Source organism: Sapajus apella, unplaced genomic scaffold (genome assembly GCF_009761245.1).
Source record: "Sapajus apella isolate SASKATOON/1434 unplaced genomic scaffold, GSC_monkey_1.0 scaffold14, whole genome shotgun sequence".
Lineage (NCBI taxonomy): Eukaryota > Metazoa > Chordata > Mammalia > Primates > Cebidae > Sapajus > Sapajus apella.
The window spans coordinates 13,991,052-14,016,123 of record NW_022436954.1 but is presented as its reverse complement, the minus strand read 5'-3'; the positions used below and the strand labels follow the sequence as shown (position 1 = coordinate 14,016,123).

The following is a 25,072-nucleotide window of genomic DNA, read 5'->3' as shown; positions in this document are numbered from 1 at the left end:
CAGCCTCCCAAAGTGCTGGGATTGCAGGTGTGAGCCACCATGCCTGGCCTCATTTTTTAAAAAATGTAAAATTATCTACCCTATCTTGAACCTTGCTATGGCTCTATAGACCATAATATTCACAGGAGGTGGATTGTCAGAGTTTCTCTCAGGCTAAATTAGTTAAAAATTTACCCCCAAGTAAGTAAACACAATATTATCATACAGAATTATTAGACACCAAATAATTTACATTCACAGAATCTCTGACAAAACATTTTCAATTTCAACATTAAGGCTTTTATTTTTAAAAACTAAATATTCAAAGTGTTAATTTTGAGAAGAAACTAAAGCAGTTACTCACAGTCTATGTTGTTAAACAAATCATGACTACACTAGGTTTTTCCATTTCAAACAGTCAGTTTCTTACCCCACAGGCACTTAGTGATTACAAATAAACAGACACCTAAACTGCATTTTTACAAAAGCATTTTCCCTAATTGTTTGTTGCATGGCAAGGATTACATCTTTGTTCCGTAGGCTATAGATCAATGGGTTGAGCATCGGGCTCAAAAAACTATAGAAGACCGCAATTATTTTGGATTCCTCTACGGACTTGTCTGATGGAGTCCTTACGTACATGCAGAAGAGGGTTCCATAAAACAAAGTCACTATTGTCAGGTGGGAAGCACATGTAGAAAAGGTTTTGTGCCTGCCTTCAGCGGAACGGATCTTCAAGATCGCTGCAAAAATGAACACATAGGACAGAAGAATGATGAAGAGAGAGCTTGAGAGAGTAAAGCCTGCAACTGCAAACATTGCCATCTTTTTCACATGGGTGTCAGAGCAGGCCAGCATTATAAGAGGAGGATCAGCACAGTAGAAATGATTAATTTCACGGGAGCCACAGAAAGAAAAGTGAAAGGTCAGCAGTGTCTGAGAGAGCCCATTAAGGAAGCCACATGTGTAAGGGACAGTGACCAGAGAGATGCAGATGTTCTTGGACATCCTGGAACTGTAATGCAAAGGACTGCAAATGGCTACATAGCGGTCCAGTGCCATTGAAGCAAGGATGTAAAACTCAGTGATCACCAGGGCGATGAAGAGAAGACACTGTGTGAAGCATCCAGCATAGGAGATGGTCTTCTGTTCTGAGAGGAAATTGTGCAGCATATTTGGAGTAATATTGGAAGAATAGCAAATGTCTACAAAGGAGAGATGGCCAAGGAAGAAATACATGGGGGTTTGCAGGTGGGAATTGGTCCTAATCAGCAGGATGATGCCCAGATTTCCTGCCAGTGTGATTAGGTAGATCACCAGGAACACCCCAAACAGGATCTTCTCTAGCCCTGGGTCATCTGTCAGTCCCAAGAGGATGAATTCTGTCACTATGGTGTGGTTTGGGGAAAACATCTTATCTCTTGAAAACTGAAAGTGACAAAGAATGTGAGGATTTCTGTCTGATTCAGATTCAGCTTTGTTCTATCCATTTATCATTTACTCGTTCATCTCTTCATTTAGGCTACAATTCCTTTTCTCTTTTCAATAAACACATCAGAATTTCTGCATAACATTTTTCCCTACATCTATGTTTTCTGTCTCTTTCTTTCCATATCTCAAACCCACACACTTAGACACAGACACTTTCTCTCTTTCTCTCTCTCTTACACATACGTATATACATTCACACATTAATATATTTATACTTGTCTTCTTTGTGAACTCCGCATTTGGTAATTCTTTTCAAGTTTTGTGAGGAAAGAAAAAAACAAAGCAATGAATATCAGATATTAATACTTGCATCAAATAACTAAATAAAGGAGGTCCAATCTCCAGTTTATCTCCATGTCTGATATCCTATTGTTTCAGATACAAAATAGAGGAAGAAATTTAGGGTAGCGTTTTTGCTTAAAACCCATGATTGTCTGGTTTAACTTTATTCAGTGAACATTAAATTTGTGAAACTTATTGCTTGATATATGGCTAAGAAAATACAAAACCATTGGTTTCTTTCACTTTGAAATTTATCTGCCTGTTTATTCATGTACAATGCATAGCTTGATTTTTTGTGTGTGTTCCAATTCCTGGGGTTATTGGGGTGAACAAATTTTCCAGTTTCATGGAGCTCATATTATAATATGGGAAATAAAGATTAAACCCAGAGAGAAAGTTATGTATTATAATTTCAAGTAAGAGCTGGTTCTATGAAGAAAACTGAAGTTAAGATTCTTTTAGATGACCATTCAAAGGAGACTTTTCTGAGAATGCAACATTTAAACAGTTATAGCACCTGAGCAAGACTGTGAATTTTTTTTGGTCCTCATTTATATGTAACTAAACTACTCATTAAATTATTGTTAGGGAATCACAGAAAATGGTTAAAAGCAGTCTTTGCTTCCAACTCAAGCTGTTCTCTCTTAGTTCTTAGTGAAACTAAGCTATGACTGTAAAAATGATTGTTCAAAAATTTGTACTTTAAAGCCATTGCTTATTTAGTTCTCACATACACATCAAGGAGTTTGCATACAATAGATTTAGAGTCAGTGAAATATTAACATATGGATAGAAGAGTCTGGTGAAATTGATGAAAATATTTGTTTCCTCCATTGATTGGATACTGATCTACACACAAAAAAAAAAAAGTTGTATTTTTAGTGAACAAATGTAGAAAATGACCTACCTGTTAATATTAACGCACCATACTTTATACAAACAAAGTGGCAAGATTTATAATACATTTTTTAGCTATATTCACTAGAGTATTTTGAAACTAATTCTGAAGAAACAATTAAAATATTCTTTGTTCCTCAAGGGCATTACATTAATTTGGTGCCTTGAACAGCTAGATTCTCCTTTGAGGATGAAATCCCTATGTAATATTTATGTACAGTTTTGGTACATGTGTTCCTAAGAGCTTTAACACAAACAGAGAAACTAGCCATCACTTTCAATAATTTGGAAAAAAGAAAATATAGGTAGATAAGTTTTGCATTTTTAGTATAATAAAAACAGGAAGATTCCCATCAAAACTCCAGGTTTTGGCTGTAAACACTGGCTTGAGGCAATCTACTGAGGGTGAGGGGTAGAAAGATGTGGCAGGTGAAGGACTTGAGGAAAGGAAGGGTTTTTAAGGATGTGGAGAGCAGAAGAGTGACAAGATAATCAGTAGAAGGAAGCAGAAATATTGGTCAGGGCCCAGCGTCCTTTGGAGGATGGACATTGTGGATTTATGCTGGAACTGGTCTGCCCTACTGAAAATCATTAAGGTCCTGAGAATCAAAGACAGGTCTGAGAACCAAGATCATGTATAAAATTGATGATTCATAAAATTGTTGATTTAGGAAAAGGGGTGAAAATAGAAGAAAGAATATTTAAAAATTGTTTACACCGCATTTGTTAGATGATAAAGGAAGCTACAGATGCTTTCATTAGTCTGTGTTTTCCGGTGCACAGATAGTTCCAGGTTAGCACAAATGAATCAAAATGGACTCTGGCCAAGACAGAAGAGGGATCCCTGATTCTCTTAAATTGCAGATGGTGGTAATTCATTGAGAAATCAGTCAATACAATATAGCTGTATGTCAAAATTAAAATGTAGATTTGTTATATCCCATGAAATTTGAGAATATTAGAGCACTGCTATTTTTTCCTCAAATTGAGTTTAAAGCCTTATCTCAGTTCTCATCCGTATGTTTTTGATTCCTTGTACTAATTTAAAAATAAAATAGGATTAATTAAATATTTCCATAGAATGAAGGTTTATATAGGACTGTAATACTGGTGTCTCTCATTTCCCCCTTCCTTAATGCATAAAACTAATTGACAATTTGGCCCTTTGTTAAGCAGAATGGCACCTTTCACTTTGAAGGCAACATGTCTACAGTACATGTGTATGTATATGTGTATTCATTTATTTGTTTTCTTTTTTTTTAATTGCATTTTAGGTTTGGGGGTACATGTGAAGAACATGCAAGATTGTTGCATAGGTACACACGTGGCAGTGTGATTTTCTGCCTTCCTCCCTCTCACCTGTATCTGACATTTCTCCTCACGCCCTCCCCCTCCCCAACTCTCCACCCCCCACTATCGCTCCCCTATTTCCCTCCAACAGACCCCAGTGTGTAGTGCTTCCCTCCCTGTGTCCATGTGTTCCCATTGTTCAACACCCGCCTATGAGTGAGAACATGCGGTGTTTGATCTTCTGCTCCTGTGTCAGTTTGCTGAGAATGATGGCTTCCAGGTTCATCCATGTCCCTACAAAGGACACAAACTCATCGTTTTTGATGGCTGCATAATATTCCATGGTGTATATGTGCCACATTTTCCCTGTCCAGTCTATCATCAATGGGCATTTGGGTTGGTTCCAGTTCTTTGCTACTGTAAACTGTGCTGCAATGAACATTCGTGTGCACGTGTCCTTATAGTAGAACGATTTATAATCCTTTGGATATATACCCAGTAATGGGATTGCTGGGTCAAATGGAATTTCTATTTCTAGGTCCTTGAGGAATCGCCACACTGTCTTCCACAATGGTTGAACTAATTTACACTCCCACCAACTGTGTAAAAGTGTTCCTATTTCTCCACATCCTCTCCAGCATCTGTTGTCTCCAGATTTTTTAATGATCGCCATTCGAACTGGCATGAGATGGTATCTCAATGTAGTTTTGATTTGCATTTCTCTAATGACCAGTAATGATGAGCATTTTTTCATATGTTTGTTGGCCTCATGTATGTCTTCTTTTGTAAAGTGTCTGCTCATATCCTTTGCCCACTTTTGAATGGGCTCGTTAGTTTTTTTCTTGTAAATCTGTTTTAGTTCTTTGTAAATTCTGGATATCAGCCCTTTGTCAGATGAGTAGACTGCAAAAATTTTTTCCCATTCTGTTGGTTGCCAATTCACTCTAATGACTGTTTCTTTTGCTGCGCAGAAGCTGTGGAGTTTAATTAGGTCCCATTTGTCTATTTTGGCTTTTGTTGTCAATGCTTTTGGTGTTTTGGTCATGAAGTCCTTGCCTACACCTATGTCCTGAATGCCTTTGCCTAGATTTTCTTCTAGGGTTTTTATGGTGTTAGGTCTTATGTTTAAGTCTTTAATCCATCTGGAGTTAATTTTAGTGTAAGGTATCAAGAAGGGGTCCAGTTTAGTTTTTCTGCACATGGCTAGCCAGTTTTCCCAACACCATTATTAAACAGGGAATCCTTTCCCCATTGCTTGTTTTTGTCTGGTTTTCCAAAGATCAGATGGTTGTAGATATGTTGTGTTGCCTCCGAGGCCTCTGTTCTGTTCCATTGGCCTATATCTCTGTTTTGGTACCAGTACCATGCTGTTTTGATTACTGTATCTTTGTAACATAGTTTAAAGTCAGATAGTGTGATGCCTCCTGCTTTGTTCTTTTTGCTTAGAATTGACTTGGCTATGCGGGCTGTCTTTTGGTTCCATATGAAGTTTAAGGTGTTTTTTTCCAGTTCTGTGAAGAAGGTCATTGGTAGCTTGATGGAAATAGCGTTGAATCTGCAAATTACTTTGGGCAGTATGGCCATTTTCATTATATTGATTCTTCCTAACCATGAGCATGGAATGTTTCTCCATCTGTTTGTGTCCTCTCTTATTTCGTTGAGCAGTGGTTTGTAGTTCTCCTTGAAGAGGTCCTTTACGTTCCTTGGTAGCTGTATTCCTAGGTATTTTATTCTCTTTGTAGCCATTGTGAATGGCAGCTCATTCTTGATTTGGCTCTCTTTAAGTCTGTTATTGGTGTATAGGAATGCGTGTGATTTTTGCACATTGATTTTGTATCCTGAGATTTTGCTGAAGTTGCTTATCAGTTTCAGGAGACTTTGGGCTGAGACGATGGGGTCTTCTAGATATACAATCATGTCATCTACAAATAGAGACAATTTGACTTCCTCCTTTCCTATTTGAATACACTTTATTTCTTTTTCTTGCCTGATTGCTCTGGCTAGAACTTCCAGTACTATATTGAATAGGAGTGGTGAGAGAGGGCATCCTTGTCTAGTGCCAGATTTCAAAGGGAATGCTTCCAGTTTTTGCCTATTCAGTATGATATTGGCTGTTGGTTTGTCATAAATAGCTTTTATTATTTTGAGATACGTTCCATCAATACCTAGTTTATTGAGGGTTTTTAGCATAAAGGGCTGTTGAATTTTGTCAAAGGCCTTCTCTGCATCAATTGACATAATCATTTGGTTTTTGTCTTTGGTTCTGTTTATGTGGTGAATTACATTTATGGACTTGCGTATGTTGAACCAGCCTTGCACCCCTGGGATGAAGCCTACTTGATCATGGTGGATAAGCTTTTTGATGTGCTGTGGCAATCAGCTTGCCAGTATTTTAGTGAAGATTTTTGCATCTATATTCATCATGGATATTGGCCTGAAGTTTTCTTTCTTGTTGAGCCTCTGCCGGGTTTTGGTATCAGGATGATGTTGGTCTCATAAAATGATTTGGGAAGGATTCCCTCTTTTTGTATTGTTTGGAATAGTTTCAGAAGGAATGGTGCCAGCTCCTCTTTGTATGTCTGGTGGAATTCGGCTGTGAACCCATCTGGACCTGGGCTTTTTTTGGGTGGTAGGCTCTTAATTGCTGCCTCAACTTCAGACCTTGTTATTGGTCTATTCAGGGTTTCGACTTCTTTCTGGTTTAGGCTTGGGAGGAGGCAAGTGTCCAGGAATTTATCCATTTCTTCCAGGTTTACTAGTTTATGTGCATAGAGTTGTTTGTAATAATCTCCAATGATGGTCTGAATTTCTGTGGAATCTGTGATGGTATCCCCTTTTTCATTTTTTATTGCATCAATTTGGTTATTCTCTCATTTCTTTATTATTAATCTGGACAGTGGTCTGTCTATTTTGTTGATCTTTTTCAAAAACCAGCTCCTGGATTTATTTATTTATTGAAGAGCTTTTTGTGTCTCTATCTCCTTCAGTTCTGCTCTGATCTTAGTTATTTCCTGTCTTCTGCTAGGTTTTGAGTTTTTTTGATCTTGATCTTCTAGCTCTTTCAATTTTGATGATAGGCTGTCAATTTTAGATCTCTCCTTTCTTCTTGTGTGGGCACTCATTGCTATATATTTGCCTCTGGAGACTGCTTTAAATGTGTCCCAGAGATTCTGGTACGTTGTGACTTCATTCTCGTTGGTTTTGAAGAATGTCTTTATTTCTGCCTTCATTTCGTTATTTATCCAGTCAACATTCAAGAGCAAGTTGTTCCGTTTCCATGAGGCTGTGCGATTCTGAGCTAGTTTCTGAATTCTGAGTTCTAACTTGATTGCACTGGGGTCTGAGAGACTGTTTGTTATGATTTCTGTTCTTTTGCATTTGCTGAGGAGTGATTTGCTTCCAATTATGTGGTCAATTTTAGAGTAGGTGTGATGTGGTGCTTAGAAGAATGTACATTCTGTATATTTTGGGTGGAGAGTTCTGTAAATGTCTATTAGGTTTGCTTGGTCCAGGTCTGAGTTCAAGTCCTGGATATCCTTGTTAATTTTATGTCTGGTTGATCTGTCTAATGTTGACAATGGGGTGTTAAAGTCTCCCACTATTATTGTGTGGGAGTCTAAGTCTCTTTGTAAGTCATTAAGAACTTGCCTTATGTATCTGGGTGCTCCTGTATTGCGTGCGTATATATTTAGGATCGTTATCTCTTCTTGTTGCATTGATCCTTTTACCATTATGTAGTGTCCTTCTTTGTCTCTTTTGACCTTTGTTGCTTTAAAGTCTATTTTATCAGAGATGAGAATTGCAACTCCTTCTTTTTTTTGCTCTCCATGTGCTTGGTAAATCTTCCTCCATCCTTTTATTTTGAGCCTTTGTGTATCCTTGCATGTGAGATGGGTTTCCTGGATACAGCACACTGATGGGTTTTGTCTTTTTATCCAATTTGCCAGTCTGTGTCGTTTGATTGAGGCATTTAGTCCATTGACATTTAGGGATAATATTGTTATGTGTGGATTTGATACTGCCATTTTGATGCTAGCTGGCTATTTTGTCCATTAGTTGATGCAGATTCTTGATTGTGTTGATGCTCTTTACCATTTGGTTTATTTTTGGAGTAGGTGGTACTGGTTGTTCCTTTCTATGTGTAGAGCCTCTTTCAGGAGCTCCTGTAAAGGCGGCCTGGTGGTGATGAAATCTCTGAGTACTTTCTTGTTGGCAAAGGATTTTATTTTTCCTTCACTTATGAAGCTTAGTTTGGCTGGATATGTAATTCTGGGTTGAGAGTTCTTTTCTTTAAGGATGTTGAATATTGGCCCCCATTCTCTTCTGGCTTGCAGTGTTTCTGCTGAGAGATATGCTGTGAGTCTGATGGGCTTCCCTTTATGGGTAACCCAACCTTTCTTTCTGGCTGCCCTTAGCATTTTCTCCTTCATTTCAACCCTGGTGAATCTGACGATTATGTGCCTTGGTGTTGCTCTTCTTGAGGAATATCTTTGTGGTGTTCTCTGTATTTCCTGGACTTGAATATTGGCCTGCCTTGCTAGGTTGGGGAAGTTTTCCTGGATAATATCCTGAAGAGTATTTTCCAGCTTGGATGCATTCTCTTCAACACATTCAGGTACACCTATCAAACGTAGCTTAGGTCTTTTCACATAGTCCCACATTTCTTGGAGATTTTTTTCATTCCTTTTTACCGCTTTTTCTCTAATCTTGCCTTCTCGTTTTGTTTCATTGAGTTGATCTTCGACCTCTGATATCATTTCTTCTGCTTGGTCAGTTTGGCTGTGGACACTTGTGCATGCTTCACAAAGTTCTTGTGTTGTGTTTTTCAGCTCCATCAATTCACTTATATTCCTCACTAATTTGTCCATTCTCATTAGCATTTCGTCAAATCTTTTTTCAAGGTTCTTAGTTTCTTTGCATTGGGTTAGAACATGTTCTTTTAGCTCATGGAAGTTCCTTATTACCCACTGTCTGAAGTCTGATTCTGTCATTTCATCACACTCATCCTCCATCCAGTCTTGTTCCCTTGCTGGTTAGGAGTTGTGAACTCTTGTAGGAGGAGAGGTGTTCTCCTTTCGGGTGTTTTCATCCTTTTTTGCACTGGTTTCTTCCCATCTTTGTGGATTTACCCACCTGTTGTCTTTGTAGTTGCTGACTTTCAGATTGGGTCTCTGAGTGGACGTCCAATTTGCTGATAATGAAGTTATTTCTGTTTCTTAGTTTTCCTTCTAACAGTCTGGACCCTCTGTTTTAGGTCTGCTGAGGTCCACTCCAGGCACTGCCTGCCTGGGGATCACCTGCAGCAGCTGCAGAACAGTAACGGTTGCTACCAGTTTCTTTTTCTGCTATCTCTGTCCCAGAAGGATACCCGCTAAATGTCAGTCTGATCTCTCCATTATCAGGTGACTCTTTGGATATACGGGGGTCAGGGAGCTGCTTGAGGAGATAGTCTGTCCTTTACATGAGCTGAAGTGTTCAGTTGTGTGCTCCGTTTTTCATTCAGCGTTGCTGGGCATGTACGTCTAGGTCTGCTGCAGCAGAACTCATAAACACCTTTTTTCCCCTGGTGCTCTGTCCCAGGGAGTTAGGGGTTTATTTGTGAGTTTCCGTTGTGCTGCTGCCTTTTTTTTCAGGGCTGCCCTGCACAGCAATGAGGCAGCCTAGTCACTGTCTGCCTGCAGAGGCTTTGCTGAGCTGCCATAGGCTCCGCCCAGCTGTCATGTGAACTTCTCTGCAGTCCTGTTTATATGGGTGTAGTTAGAACTGTCTCAGCATTGGCGGCCCGCCTCTGTAATGGTGGACTCTCACTGTATTGGCAGGTTGCCCTGGCAATGGCGGGTTGCCTCGGCAATGGTGGATGCCCCTCCCCCACAGAGCTGGACCCTCCCAGGTTCAGCTGTGCTTGCTGTGAAACTCTCAATCCAAAGAGTTTCTGATTGCTGTTCTTCTGTGGAGGTGGGACCAGCCAAGCCTGATCACCTGGCTCCCTGCCTCAGAGCCTTTTGCTCTCCAGTTGAATGGTCGACTCTCTCCCAGGTGTTTCAGTCACCTGTTGAAAAGGCGCGAGGTCTATGTGACTTCCCCTGTGGTGACTCCCTGCACCGGCTGAAGCAGCTGCTCTGAGATTCACAGGGCCTTTTGTTTGTGTGTTTGTTTTTGCCTGGGAATCTCCTGGCCTGTCTTCCTGCCTCAGACCCCCCTTTCGTCAGATGAATGGGTGACTACGCCTTCCCAGGGCTCCAATCGCCAACCAAAAGGCCACCCGGACCAGTGTATTTTATATGGAGAACTACCATGCCGGGGCGCCGCAAAGCAGCCGCTGGGGACAAAACAGCCACGGACCTAAACGGCCGCGCCGGACAAAACAGTCACACTGGCGACCCGTGGGGCTCCTCCACCTGGGAATCTCCTGATCTGTGGGCAATAAAAATCCATCTGGAAATGTGGCGTCCACTCACCCTCCGCATTTTCACTGGGAGCTGCAATCCTGAGCTGTTCCTAAACGGGCATCTTGGATCTGTGCCCCATTTATTTGTTTTCTTATGCATGTTAATATACAGTAACATTTCAATAAAACATAAGATTTACAAAATGGCTTTTCTGCCAACAAAAAAGTCTGGCTCAATAATAACTGAACGGATAGACAAAAAGTAATGGATTGGCTATTTTTGATGAGGAAGAATAAAGTCTCAAAAATTTTCATATGGGATCACATAATTATATGTCCACACATTAGAAGGCAATGGTAATTTATTTATGGATTTGATTAGAGAATAAATGCTTTAGCTATGTATATTATACTGACTCAAAGATGAGTTTTATGCATGCTTATTTTATTTTTCATAGAAAGCCTTCAGAAGATTCTAGCTATATTACTGAATAGTAATACAGTTTTATATTACTAATTCTAGTGTTATCACAGATGACATGAAGATTTATTATAAAATCTCTTTTAAAACATACAAATGAAAAACTAAGTATATATTTTGAACTATGATATTATTACAATTACAAATTCAATACACAAAAACCACTCATACAGTCTGGGTGGGGTGGCTCACACCTGTAATCTAAGCACTTTGGGAGGCCAAGGTGGGCAGATTATTTGAGATTGGGAGTTCGAGACCAGCCTAACTAACATAGTGCAACCCCATTTCAAATAAATATACAAAAATTATCCAGGTGTGGTGGCACAGTCTGCAGCCCCAGCTACATGGGAGGCTGAGGCAGGAGAACACCTTGAACCAGGGAGGCAGACATTGCAGTGAGCCAAGATCCCACCACTTCACTCTAGTCTGGGTGACAGACTATAGTGTTGTCTCAACAACAACAAAAACAACAACACAACAAATCCCCACTCATACAGTTACGAAATAGCAATACACAAGTGGAATATAAAAATCAAAATATCACTAATAACATAAAAGCATAAGCTACTCAGAAACCAATACAATAAAAAGTGTTCAAAAGATACACTGAAAAGCACAAATATTTGCAGAGAAAAATTAAAGAAGACCAAAATAATAAAGACAGACATCTCACTTGTGCATTGGGATGTTCAATATGGTAAACTGGTTAATTCTTCATAAATCTATCAATAATTTTAATGGCACTTCTATCAAATTTCAGCAGGCTGATATTTGTAAAACTTGATGATCTGATTCTAAAATAAATCCCGTTATAAAAAAAATGAAAACCCCTTTTGAAAGTGAACAAATATTGTTCAATAATTTGCACTACCTAAATGTACATGGCCACTAGGATTTGTCCCATGATCTGAACATTGTAGTAGTTACATAACTAATTCATTAGGTGCACTTCTAGCAGCTATCAATCAATTGATCATGGTAATTGAAGTAAAATGTTGTTAACTAAACATTTAATGTCTTCAAATAAGTCAAACAGAGGTTTCTGAAGGTTTTGTTGAAAAAATAAAGTATGTGAAAAGTTCTCCCTTAAGTTAAGACTATCCACGTAAGAGTTACTAAGAAGTATAGCATCCATAGCAATATGCGGATCTAAGGATGATAAAGAGATTAATGGTACAGAACAGAGAGTCCAGAAATAGATCCACTAGTATATGTAGTGAATGGATTTTTAAACAAATGTACAAAGGCATGTTAACGGAGATTGCTACTGAAAAATGTGTATATTTTCATCAAAATATTTAACTTAAACTCCTATAACACACCACATGCCAGTACTCAAAATTAATTTGGTGGAAATAATACTGCTAAATGTAAATCCTAAATCTACAAGTCCTCCAGGAATGGAAAATAGAAGAGTATCTTTACGTTCTTAAGAAAAGCAAAGATTTCTTAGGAAGAAAAGAAAAGCACAAATTGTGAAGAAAAAAAATATATATATAGTGTGTGTGTGTCATCAAATTTTAAAACATGCATTCTTCAAAATAATGCTAAGGTAATGAAAAGGCAAACCATAGAGTAGGAAGACCATTCGCAGTAACTAATTCTGGCAAATGACCAGTACTCAGAACATATAAACATCCCCTACAATTCACTGATCCAAATATAAGCAGCGCAGTTAAGAAAAAGGAAAGTTTAAGTTGTGAGCAGACACTTCATAAAAGAAGACACATGAACAGAAAATGACCACTTGAAAAGAAATTCAACATCTATATTTGTCAAGAAAATGTATATTTTGCCTATAATTAAACACCATGAACAAAGATTTCCTCTTGGACAAAACTCTAGAAAGAATCCTCTGAGCACTTTCTTCACTAGGCCTCAATCTTGGCCTAAAAAGACTTGAATAAAATGTGAACACAGTGGCTAACAGCTCAAGGCCACATCCCTAGGATGACTTTAGTGCCACTTGAAGTATCTGCCTTAGAAAACTCAAGGCTGCCAACAAAATGTACTGTCTGCTTCTGTCAACCTCTGAAGAAAGAGCTCTTGTCTACCAGTTCCCAAGGGAAGGTAGAAGCCAGCTGGCAAACCTAGATGGATTTCACATGGACCAACATTCCTTTCACACTTTTTGTAATTTTTTATTTCTCTGACTTTCTTGAGCCCTGCTCATGCTCCTTCCTATTCCCTCATTCTACCTTTAGAATACAGTTACCTTTGTGCAAACCAAATTAGAGTTCAGTTTATAGTGAAACTTTCTGTCCATTGAAATGGTACATTACTGACTAAAATCTGTCCTTACTACTTTAACTGGTAGCTGGCTTTGTTTATCTTTGTAACACTTCAATTCACAGCTGCTTCAATGGCAAGAATAAAAAATATTGACAATACAAAGATTAACAATGACAATGGAAACAACTGAAACTCTTACAATACATAACAAGATAGAATGTAAAATAATTCAATGACTGTGAAAAACTGGTGGTTCTTCATAAAATTTTGTATAAATTTATAATTTGTCATAAAACTGTGACACAGCAATTTTGCTCTTCAGTGTTTATCCAGTGGAAAAGAAGACATATCCACAAAGAGTCTCAAACATGTGTCAGCAAATGTATAGCTGAACAAATTATGGTATATCTCTGTAATGGGATACTACTCTCAGCAATTAAAATGAACTAACTGCTGATAAAATCTTGATGAATCTATCATCTATCTATCTATCTATCTATCTATCTATCTATCTAAGAATCACTTTCTGAATGACAGAGTAATGATCCTCCTAAAACTGCCCCTAAATAAAAACCATAAGAACACTAAAATCAGTCCAAATGAACTGTTTCTGGACACTAGCAAGTAATCAAAAGCTTACAACAATTCTATGAGTATTTATTCAAGAAAAAAATTCCTGAATTTTGGTAAGAACAGTGAGCCTGGTGGCGTCTTTACTGCCCGATTCTCACACTCACCTCCCAGCTGCACAGTAACCTTAAAAATTGGATGTACACACTTGTCAAACTTTATGGAACTGCACACTTAAATTTCTACATTTTAATGGAAGTGAATTTACCCCCATAAATTTAACACAAAGTAAATTTTTTCTTTCCTTAGAATTAAGCAAATCAAATTACTTGCTGGATGTTTAACTTCCAGAGAGTCATTTAAAATTAAACCAACTAGAAAACAGGGCCACAGTGTTATCACAGCTCTTTCCATGCCCAGGATTACAACAGGTCAAAAGCTTAAGCATTGAAATCCAAGGCATTCCTCAAACCCATTTTCCCCTAGATTTTTTTTTTAACAATTAATTCAAGTTGAGAGTCCAGAAAGCCACTTGTTCTTCTCTTATCTCTTCTCTCTTTTTGTTCCCAGTATGAAGAAAACCTGATTAAAAGAAGCAAAAAAGGATAAGAAGAAGAAGGAGAGAAGAAGAAGAGAAACTTAGAAGTTAAATGAAGAGTTTTAAGTAGTCAACAGGGTGTGGTCAAGGCAAATGGTTATTGGCTGTGTCTATGGAGATAAGAATACAGAGAGTATCCATACGGGCTGATGAGACCAGTGACTTTTCTAATTCCTTTCCAACACACAAATTACATTTTCCTTGAAAAGCAGGTGCACTGAATGATAAGCATGGTAAGTAAAGGTGATGTTTCTATGTTAGGTAGTATTACAGACACAGGAAAGAGAAAACACATGAAGCCTTCACACCTAAGAAGTCTCAGAAAAGAAAAGGAAAAAGTTACATATTTAAAGTTTTAGTCTCAAAACCAAATGTTTTCTGTCATGTCTTATGCTCTGACTTTGTTCTGATCCCCATAAGGATGGTCAGACTGCTAATTTAGTCCAACTTGTGTAACTATCATATACTACTAAGAAGTTTCTGATTATTTTAAAAAATAATATTGGAACAAATAGGCAGTCAGCCAGCAAAATAAATTAATGTAGTGATCTAATACTGCAAATTAGGGGGATAATGACTATGCATAAGTCAAGTTCTCACCATGAACTTTCAATATACAGCAATATTAGCATAGCAAATCAGTGCTAAAATATCTGGACACACTGGTATTTTTCTACCAACAGAATTCTTTGCATTATAATAAGCAGTGTTGTAATTATGTTTGAAAAAAGGAACATAGAAATGGGAGAGCATCTAATCTAACTACTAATAACATAAACACAAGTTTTAACATTCTTTTTGACATCTGAATAGAATAAACTATCATTAACAAACTCCTAGTTAATAACTCCTTCTTATCACATGAGGTCAGGAGTTAACCAGTCTGACCAATTTGGAGAAACCCTGTCTCCACTAAAAATAAAAAATTAGCTGGGCATGGTGGCATATGCCTGTAATCCCAGCTACCCAGGAGGCTGAGAAAGGAGAATCGCTTGAACCCGGGAGGTGAAGGTTGCAGTGAGCCGAGATCGCACCATTGTACTCGAGCCTGGGCAACAAGAGTGAGACTCCATCTCAAAAAAGAAAAAATAGTAGAACAAATACACATATTGAGGAATATTTGTATATTGGTGTAGACTATACCACTAAAAATTGCTGCTGCATAAGTCATCACAGATACACCTAATAATATTTAATACAAGATAAAATACATTACAGAAAGATAAATAGAGTGGGTGCATTTATTTCAAGTTTTAAATCTAGCATATCAGTACTACATATTTCATGAAAATGTAAACACCTATTCAATGATGTAACTCTACAGAAGGAGGAGGAACATTAAATTCATAATAGAGTTTACAGTAAGAAATGGAACGAGAGACAGAATCAGTCGGGAAAGATTCAGCTTAATAATTTTCAAATTTCTAAAATAACTGAAAGGTGGCATTCTGTGAAAATTTATTAGTGATTAGTTATGCTTAAAAAGGAGTCTTTATAGTATTTTCTATTTTGGCTGTATATTAAAAACAGTTCCTAAGAAAAAATTAACAAATGAAACCAATTTAATAATATATGTAAAAATCCATGGGATCATAGGTGGCGAAGAACTTAATTTCCTAAAAGTAAAAAAAGGAACAATAAAGCGAAATTTTTTAAAAAAATTTGACAGTATTTAAAATAATAAAATATTAACATTTCAAGAGATATGATAGAAAAGATAAAATAGAATTCATGTGTGTATATATATAATTGTTACAGATGTGTATATAACAAAAAACATGTTATATCATTAAGAAATGTCTAAAATAAATAAGAAAAAAATATAAACACCACAATTTAAAAATAGGTGAAGCATATGACCTTGATTTTTCACCAAAGACAATTTGAATAAGCAATTAAGAAAAGAAAATGGTATATTGTAATCAATTATGCACACACACACACAAACATACATACATAAAACACGCAAATATCCATATGCACTCATTGATAAAATATTCAATTCATTTATTTAAAGGAAACAGGCAATAGTAATAAAGAGTGAAGAAGTGAGGTCACATGTTGATATGCTTACTGGCACATCACACAAACAATTAAAAACCCCTTGTAAAGGAAAGTTGGCATTTCCATGAAAAGCTTTATGAAAGAGGATTTCATTGAATCTGTGATATCATTCTAAGGATATAACTTCAAGTAGTAATCCAAGATATACCTAAGTGATACTCTTGTATATAATATGTATAAAACAAAAACAGAAAACCTCATCCACTATGGTTGTCAAGTTTCTGGAAAATAGTCTGGAGGCTTACTAAGCACTATAAAATGTAATGAGCTATCATTTTCATAGCAATTGATAATTCTGTCTTTTATGATATTTTACTAGTAAGAGCACTAATAATGGAATTGCCTGTACTTTACTTATATTTATAAAGCTAGAACAATGCCTTCTAGGTGTATATTTGAATTTCTATGCATTCATTTTCAGTTTGCTGAGGATGGCATTGTAAGCTTTAGCTAATAATTTGACATATACTTTGAAGACCCATATGCAAAGTACAAAGACAAAAAACACCCAATGACAGAGTGATTTGTTAATCTAAAATGCTCATCAATTGGTCAGATAACAAGAACAAATCCCAAGACCTATGATCAAAATATCTACCTTACTTAGCAAACAGGTTTTTTTGGATAACTTTCCTTATACTTCTTTTAACATCTTTATTCCTCAGGCTATAGATCAATGGGTTTAACATAGGACTCACAAAAATATAAAACACAGCTAAAGTTTTCCCCTGTTGGACAGATGTCTCAGAGGGGGGCCTCAGGTGCATACAGAACAGTGTCCCATAAAAGATAGTGACAGCGGTCACGTGGGACCCGCAGGTGGAGAAAGCCTTGCGTCTCCCCTCAGCAGTGCGAATGTGCAGAATGGCTGTGAAGATGAAAGTGTAGGAAATGAGGATGATGATGAGAGAGCAGATGAGGTTGGAACCAGCCACCACGAACATGGCAGTCTCTTTGACGTAAGTATCTGAGCAGGCGAGGACTAAGAGGGGTGGGTCTGCACAGTAAAAGTGGTTGATCTCATTGGGTCCACAGAAGGACAGACGAAGCATCAGAATGGTCTGTGCCAGACCATTTGCAAAGCCATAAATATAAGGAGCAGCAGCAAGACAGAGGCAAACACGCCTGGACATTTTGCTTCCATATAACAAGGGCTTGCAGATGGCCATGTAGCGGTCATAAGCCATCACTGCGAGCATATAATAATCTGTGATCACCAGTGCAATGAAAAAGTGAAATTGGATAAAGCAGCCAATGAAGGAAATGGTTTTTCTCTTAGACAAAATGTTAACCAGCATCTGAGGAGTGACATTGGTCGTATAACAGAGATCTACAAAGGAGAGGTGACTGAGGAAGAAGTACATTGGAGTGTGGAGTGTCGAGTCACTTCTGATTAAGAAGATCACACTCACATTGCCAATTACTGTGATAAGGTAGATGACTAGGAATACCACAAAAAGAAGGGGCTGCAGCTCAGCCCGATCTGTCAGTCCCAGGAGAACAAACTCAGTCACAGCTGTATAGTTTTCCTTTAACATTGCGTGTCTTTGGCTTCAGATGAGGTCTAAAGAAAAGGAAATTAAAATGCATTTAGGTTTGTAATCTATGCATTAACCTAATGATGTCATCTGATATTTCTTCCTCTTCTCTCAAAATAGGAACACTCTTACACAGTTGGTGGGAGTGTAAATTAGTTCCACCACTGTTGAAGACAGTGTGGCGATTTCTCAAGGATCTAGAAATAGAAATTCTAATTTGACCCAGCAATGCCATTACTGGGCATATACCCAAAGAACTATAAATGGTTCTACTGTAAAGACACATGCACACATATGTTCATTGCAGCCCTGTGTACAATAGCAAAGACCTGGAACCAACCCAAATGCCCATCAATGATAGACTGGACAAAGAGAATGTGGTACATATACACCATGGAATACTACGCAGCCGTAAAAAACAATGAGTTCGTGTCCTTTGTAGGGACTTGAATGAACCTGGAAATCATTCTCAGCAAACTGACACAAGAACAGAAAGCCAACCACCACATGCTCCCATTCATAGGTGGGTGTTGATCAATGAGAACATGTGGACTCAGGGAAAAGAGCATCACACACTGGGGGCAGTTGGGGGTACCCAGGGGAGAGACAGCGGGGGGTGGGGAGGGTGGGGGGAGGGATAACATGGGGAGAAATGCCAGATATAGTATGCACCTCAAGATAAATAAATGCATTTGAAAAATAAATAAATGAAAATTTGAAAACTGTAAATACATGTGGTATTAAGAAATAGCCTAGTGAGCATGTAATTGATGCTTTAAACATGTAGACTAATGTAGAGTTTCTTAAATACAAAGGCAGTAATATTTAAAATGGTTTTCTGTGGTCCTTTCTGCAAGTCTTTTAATATTTAAAGAGCCATAATTTTCTATCTTTTTGCAAGTCTTTATTATATGTGTTCACTTAGACTTTTCTTGAACCCATGGTTGTAAACATTGCTTTTCTTTGAAACTGTAAAAATCTTTCTCATTGGGTAAAGATTCTTACTTATTGGGTAAAAATCTCACCTTTGAGTGTGGGATCTAAAGTATCAGCACTTGGAACCCTCTCGTTTTATCACAACTGAATGTGCTTAGGAAATAGAACTGATGCCTTGTATGTATCCCTGTAGAACTAGAATCTCTTTGCCTGCCCCTCTGAACTGGAGAACATTTTCCAGATCTTGCCTTGCTCTCTAATGTGTGCCCATTTTCCTCACTTTATTCTACCTTAGCTGGCCCTCTTCTTTTTTTAATTTATTTTTTTTTATTGCATTTTAGATTTTGGGGTACATGTGAAGAACATGCAAGATTGTTGCATAGGTACACACATGGCAGTGTGATTTGCTGCCTTCCTCCCCTTCACCTGTATCTGGCATTTTTCCCCATGCTATCCCTCCCCACCTCCCCATCCCCCATCCCTCTCCCATTTCCCCCCAACAGACCCCAGTGTGTAGTGCTCCCCTTCATGTATCCATGCGTTCTCATTGTTCAACACCCGCCTATGAGTGAGAACATGCGGTGGGCCCTCTTCTTATCAACAAATCTTTTTAACTTTAAAGACCAAGCTAAGATTACTTGTTTCGTATATTTTTGCCCAAGGGGGCAAAAATTGGTTCCTGGGGAATGAAAGTAAATATTAGATAATTGTATGTATAATACACATGCACATAACACACAAACAATGTACATATGCATGTGTATACAGATACACACATGCACATGTATTGATGGTATTAAATGTTGACAGGGAGATAAAGAAAATAATGGTGTATTACAGAGCACTGGGGAGGGGCGCAATAAGGAAAAAATGATGAAGAAATATATCTTTAAACTAAAATACCGTTGTTTTAACTCTACCTCATTCTAACACCTGAAAAATTAAGAAAAATATTAGCACGCGAGTTCAACATAAATTCAGTTACACAAGTAAAAGATCATAGTGAAATCATAATCATATTAACCACACAACTGAGACTATATGTAAAATACCTTGACCTGCAACTCTCAACATTTGGGCAGGATAAAAGTGACCATGAAGATCATGACTGAACAATGGACATATTTCTTCTATGACACATACCCAGATTTGAAAATGTTCTACTGACTCTTTTTTAATAACTACCATGCCTTCACTGGAAACAGGTCACTTCATAAAGCACTCTGTAAATTAAATGTTCAAAACTTGTCCACTGTATTATCTCATTCTATACATGAAGACATTGGGCTTCTTCCTAGGGTAATAAGATGTCAGTTAAGTCATCTAAATTAATAGAATCATAATTATCTTGTTTTTCTTAAAGCTCATTGGGTCCAACTGAATTTCTTTTTGTTTTTATATTTATTTTTTTATTTCCATAGATTTTGGAAGATCAGGTGATACTTGGTTACATGAGTAAGTTCTTTAGTGGTGATTCATGAGATTTTGGTGCACTCATCAACCAAGCAGTATATATTTGCAGCCTTTCACACCTCACCCTCTGCCATCATTTCCTCCTGAGTTTTCAAGGTTCATTGTGTCATTCTTATGCTTTTGCATCCTCACAGCTTAGCTTACACTTATGGGTGAGAACATACTATGTCTGGTTTTTTTATTCCTGAATTACTTCACTTAGAATATTAGTCTCCAATCCCATCCAGGTTGCTTTGAATGACACTAATCCATTCTTTTTTATGGCTGAGTACTTATCCATCATATATATATGATGCATATATATGATGGATAGGCATATATATATATATATATATATGCATATATATATGCCATTAATTCATTCTTTTTCATGGCTGAGTACTTATCCATCATATATATATGATGCATATATATATATATATCCCTCAAACAAGTGGATAAACAGTCTTTATCCACTTGTTTGATGGTATATTTAATTGCCAAATAGGCAAATACTCTTTTGGTGCTGAATTACATTTTTAATAGGCTTTTAAATATTAATCATCTTTCAAAATAACTTCTCCATTCATCTGAGTTTTTTTTTTTTTTAATGAGGCTTCGTTTTTGTTTTGTACAATTGGGAAATGAAATAATGCAAGCAATAAATAGTTCAAATAATCTGTGTATTTTAGGGAAGTAGCCTTTCTTCTGAAAAAATAAGAACACAATATCCTGCTGCTTTGAGCAAGGAAATATTAGGGAGAAGCTTTTGCAAATGGACAGAAGTGGCTTTGCAGCATCTGAGACTTTGCTCTCCTGACATGCACCCTACACTGAGACACTCTCTTGTGAATGCTTGCTTCTACTAATCTGTCCTACAAGGAGTCTAGAAGGTTGGTCTTTGGCTTTCACAAGAGTAGTGTCTCCTTGACAAGTGGTCTTGTTTCAATTTGGAGTGGAAAAAGAAATCCAGAGAAGGCACCTTCACAAAAATTTTTTTTTTAATTTTCAGGTAACATAGGCTATAAACCTAAAAGTAGTCCATTCTTTATGAAACGGCTACAAATATTACATAATATGGCTCTTATAATAGTAAAGGGGGACACTGTTAACACAAAATGAATCAGAAGGATTAATTTAATACCACAACTTTATTGTTCTAAATGAAGTAATAAGCAGTAAGCGTAGTTTATTATTGAAAGCCAACAGAGTGGCACAGTTATTGGGAATTTGCTGTCACACTTCCTGGGTGGAAATCCCAGTTCCTTTAGTTCCCAGCTGTGTGGCCTGGGGCAAGTTACTAATTTCTATCTGCCTCAGTTTTCTCATCCATAGAATTTGATTAATAACAGTCACTCTATCTAGATAAGAAAGTTAATTCAGTAAATGTTTTTAAAATATATCTGTCATGTTGTTCACACTTAACAAATTGTGGCTGCTAGTATTATTTGGTGAATGATCCAGGTCTAGCCTAGAACAAAACTCAACATCAAAGCATGAGCTCCTTTAGGGTCAAGGATTTTATCTGATCTAGTTATAGACTCAGCAACACCTAGATTCGTGCTTCTCAAATTAGAGGCAGTCAGTAATTATTGATGAAATAAGGTTTTCTTTTTTTCATTTCATTATGCAAACACTCTGTAAATACCAGTACTCTAAGAAGAATAGCAACACTTTAATAAAAACATTTTCTAATTCATCAGAATATGTCTCCGCTCAATGTATTTCTATCAATTAAAATATTTACTGCTAGATTTTAAACTTTCAAAAAATATATCTAATCCTACCTGAGAAAGAAGAGTGATTTCACAATGACAGGATGGGTATTGAGAACCTGTAGAGTTTATAATGGAATTAATGTGTGGAGACCAAATCCCTGCAGTTCAATTATTTCTAGCAAAAAGTCATTCAAATTACGAGCAACCACAATATTTCTATTCTTTTGAAAATGCTAAGCTCATCGAGCACATGAGTTTTGCCAACTCCCCACTGTCTTCAGGGAATCGCATCCCCCAAAGTGATGTAGGAATGGGATTCATTATTTATTTTGCTTTATACCCAAATGACTTGATATGTCTTGACTTTGGGAAATATTAAGTTCCCTCGCTTACAGCAAGTATAGTGGATGGTATGGGGAGATGGCTTTAGAGTCTGGAACACCATAGGAAAGTCAGCTAACTTTTGTTGAACTTGAACTAATGATATATTGATTTTGACTTCTGTACCTCTATCTTTTTGATAGGGACAGTAATGCATAACTGTGGAATATTGTGGATTTATAGATAATATAGGTGTGTTGGTGATTCTCCTTTTCCACCCTACTCCCATTCACTTCTATTGTCTTCTCTTCTGTGTCCTACATTGTCCACCTAGAGTTGAACTCTTATGGACCTGGTCAATAGACCATCTCTGGTGTCTGGTTTCCAGCTGACCTTGGCTGATGAAAAGAGTCACCAGGACATCAGAAGTGGGAAGGGTAGAAAAGGACCTCAATTTCTTTCTCATTCCTTTCATGCTTCATTATGACTGTGCTTACGTGGCTGTATCCCTCCCTGGAAAATGTCTTGGGATGTGTACCTTGGGAAATGGTGGCAAGGGATTTCTTCCTGGCTCCAGCTCTAACAGCTCTGTGAGAGAAGCTGCTGTCCTTGGTCCTTTAGGCCTAAAGATGGAAATGGTTTTCTACAATTAGCCTTCACTTTTTTAACTCCTTTGGCTGATTTTTTTAAAAAACTTTTCCTTTATTCTCTACATTTTCATTAAACTCCCTGTAGCTAAAACATCTGAGTAGAATCTTGTTTTATGTCATATCTCTGACCCAGGCCAGAGCAACACATAGTAGTTACCCAGTAAGTCTTTAAGTGAGGTATATAGATTACATATATATGCAAATATATATATATATGCAATGATATACATCTATGCAATGCGTGTATTACAACACATATATATCTTTTTCATATATATTTTTGTATTTGTAAAATTTTAAAGCTGTCTGGAACATAATTACCCATAAAAATAATTACCCAGGGAAAGAGAAACACTTTTACACTGTCGATGGGAGTGCAGATTAGTGCAACCATTGTGGAAGACAGTGTGGCGATTCCTCAGGGACCTAGAAATAGAAATACCATTTGACCCAGCAATCTCATTACTGGATATTTACCCAAAGAATTTTAAATTGTTCTATTATGAAGACACATGCACATGTATGTTCATTGCGGCACTGTTTACAATAGCAAAGACCTGGAATCAACCCAAATGTCCATCAATGATAGACTGGATAAAAAAAAATGTGGCACATATATATCATGAAATACTATGCAGTCAAAAAAATGATGAGTTCCTGTCCTTCATAGGGACATGGATGAATCTGGAAACCACCATTCTCAGCAAACTGACACAAGAACAGAAAACCAAGCACCGCATGTTATCACTTACAGGTGGGTGCTGAACAATTAGAACACATGGACACAGGGAGGGGAGCATCACACACTGCAGTTAGTTGGAGGGCCTAGGGGAGGGAGAGTGGAGGGTGGGAAGGGATAACGAGGGGAGAAACACCAGATATAGTTGATGGAGGGATGGAGGCAGCAAACCACCTTGCCATGTATGTGCCCATGCAACAATCCTGCATGATCTGCACATGTACCCCAGAACCTAAAGTACATTTGGAAAAAAACACCTTAAACTTCATATGGAACCAAAAGAGAGCCCGCATAGCCAAGTCAATTCTAAGCAAAAAGAACAAAGCGGGAAGCATCACACTACAGGACTTCAAACTATACTACAAGGCTACAGTAATCAAAACAGCATGGTACTGGTACCAAAACAGAGATATAGACCCATGGAACAGAACAGAGGCCTCAGAGGCAACACAACATATCTACACCATCCAATCTTTGACAAACCTGACAAAAACAAGCAATGGGGAAAGGAGTCCCTGTTTAATAAATGGTGTTGGGAAAACTGGCTAGCCATGTGCAGAAAGCAGAAACTGGATTCCTTCCTGACACCTTTCACTAAAATTTACTTCAGATGGATTAAAGACTTAAACATAAGACCTAACACCATAAAAGCCCTAGAAGAAAATCTAGGCAAAACCATTCAGGACATAGGCATGGGCAAGGACTTCATGGCCAAAACACCAAAAGCATTGGCAACAAAAGCCAAAATAGACAAATGGGACCTAATGAAACTCCACAGCTTCTGGACAGCAAAAGAAACAGTCATTAGAGTGAATCAGCAACCAACAGAATCGGAAAAAATTTTTGCAGTTTACCCATCTGACAAAGGACTGATATCCAGAATTTACAAAGAATTAAAACAGATTTACAAGAAAAAAACAAACAAACCCATTCAAAAGTGGGCAAAGGATATGAACAGACACTTTATGAAAGAAGACAAACGTGAGGCCAACAAACATATGAAAAAATGCTCATCATCACTGGTCATCAGAGAAATGCAAATCAAAACCACATTGAGATGCCATCTCACGCCAGTCAGAATGGTGATCATTAAAAAATCTGGAGACAACAGATGCTGGAGAGGATGTGGAGAAATAGGAACACTTTTACACTGTTGGTGGGAGTGTAAATTAGTTCAACCATTGTGGAAGATGGTGTGGCCATTCCTCAAGGACCTAGAAATAGAAATTCCATTTGACCCAGCAATCCCATTACTGGGTATATATCCAAAGGATTATAAATCGTTCTACTATAAGGACACGTGCACACGAATGTTCATTGCAGCACTGTTTACAATAGGAAAGGCCTGGAACCAACCCAAATGCCCATTGATTATAGACTGGACAGGGAAAATGTGGCACATATACACCATGGAATATTATGCAGCCATCAAAAACGATGAGTTTG

The 25,072-nt window shown here is 37.6% G+C and overlaps 2 protein-coding genes across 2 annotated transcripts; both read right to left on the bottom strand.

Annotated features, from left to right (window-relative positions):
- Positions 1 to 413: 413 nt before the first annotated feature.
- LOC116554416 (olfactory receptor 5M10) lies at positions 414 to 1,445 on the bottom strand. Its single transcript, XM_032282389.1, has one exon. It carries the CDS (start codon positions 1,390 to 1,392, stop codon positions 421 to 423), a length of 972 nt encoding a protein of 323 aa, XP_032138280.1. The 5' UTR covers positions 1,393 to 1,445; the 3' UTR covers positions 414 to 420.
- A 15,426-nt stretch (positions 1,446 to 16,871) lies between these two features.
- LOC116554415 (olfactory receptor 1030-like) lies at positions 16,872 to 17,810 on the bottom strand. The gene has a single exon (XM_032282388.1). It carries the CDS (start codon positions 17,808 to 17,810, stop codon positions 16,872 to 16,874), a length of 939 nt encoding a protein of 312 aa, XP_032138279.1.
- Between the last annotated feature and the right edge of the window lie 7,262 nt (positions 17,811 to 25,072).

What these genes read in the sequence shown, in the direction of transcription:
- LOC116554416 (XM_032282389.1), bottom strand. Translation starts at nt 1,392, where the DNA reads ATGTTTTCCCCAAACCACACCATAGTGACAGAATTCATCCTCTTGGGA.
- LOC116554415 (XM_032282388.1), bottom strand. Translation starts at nt 17,810, where the DNA reads ATGTTAAAGGAAAACTATACAGCTGTGACTGAGTTTGTTCTCCTGGGA.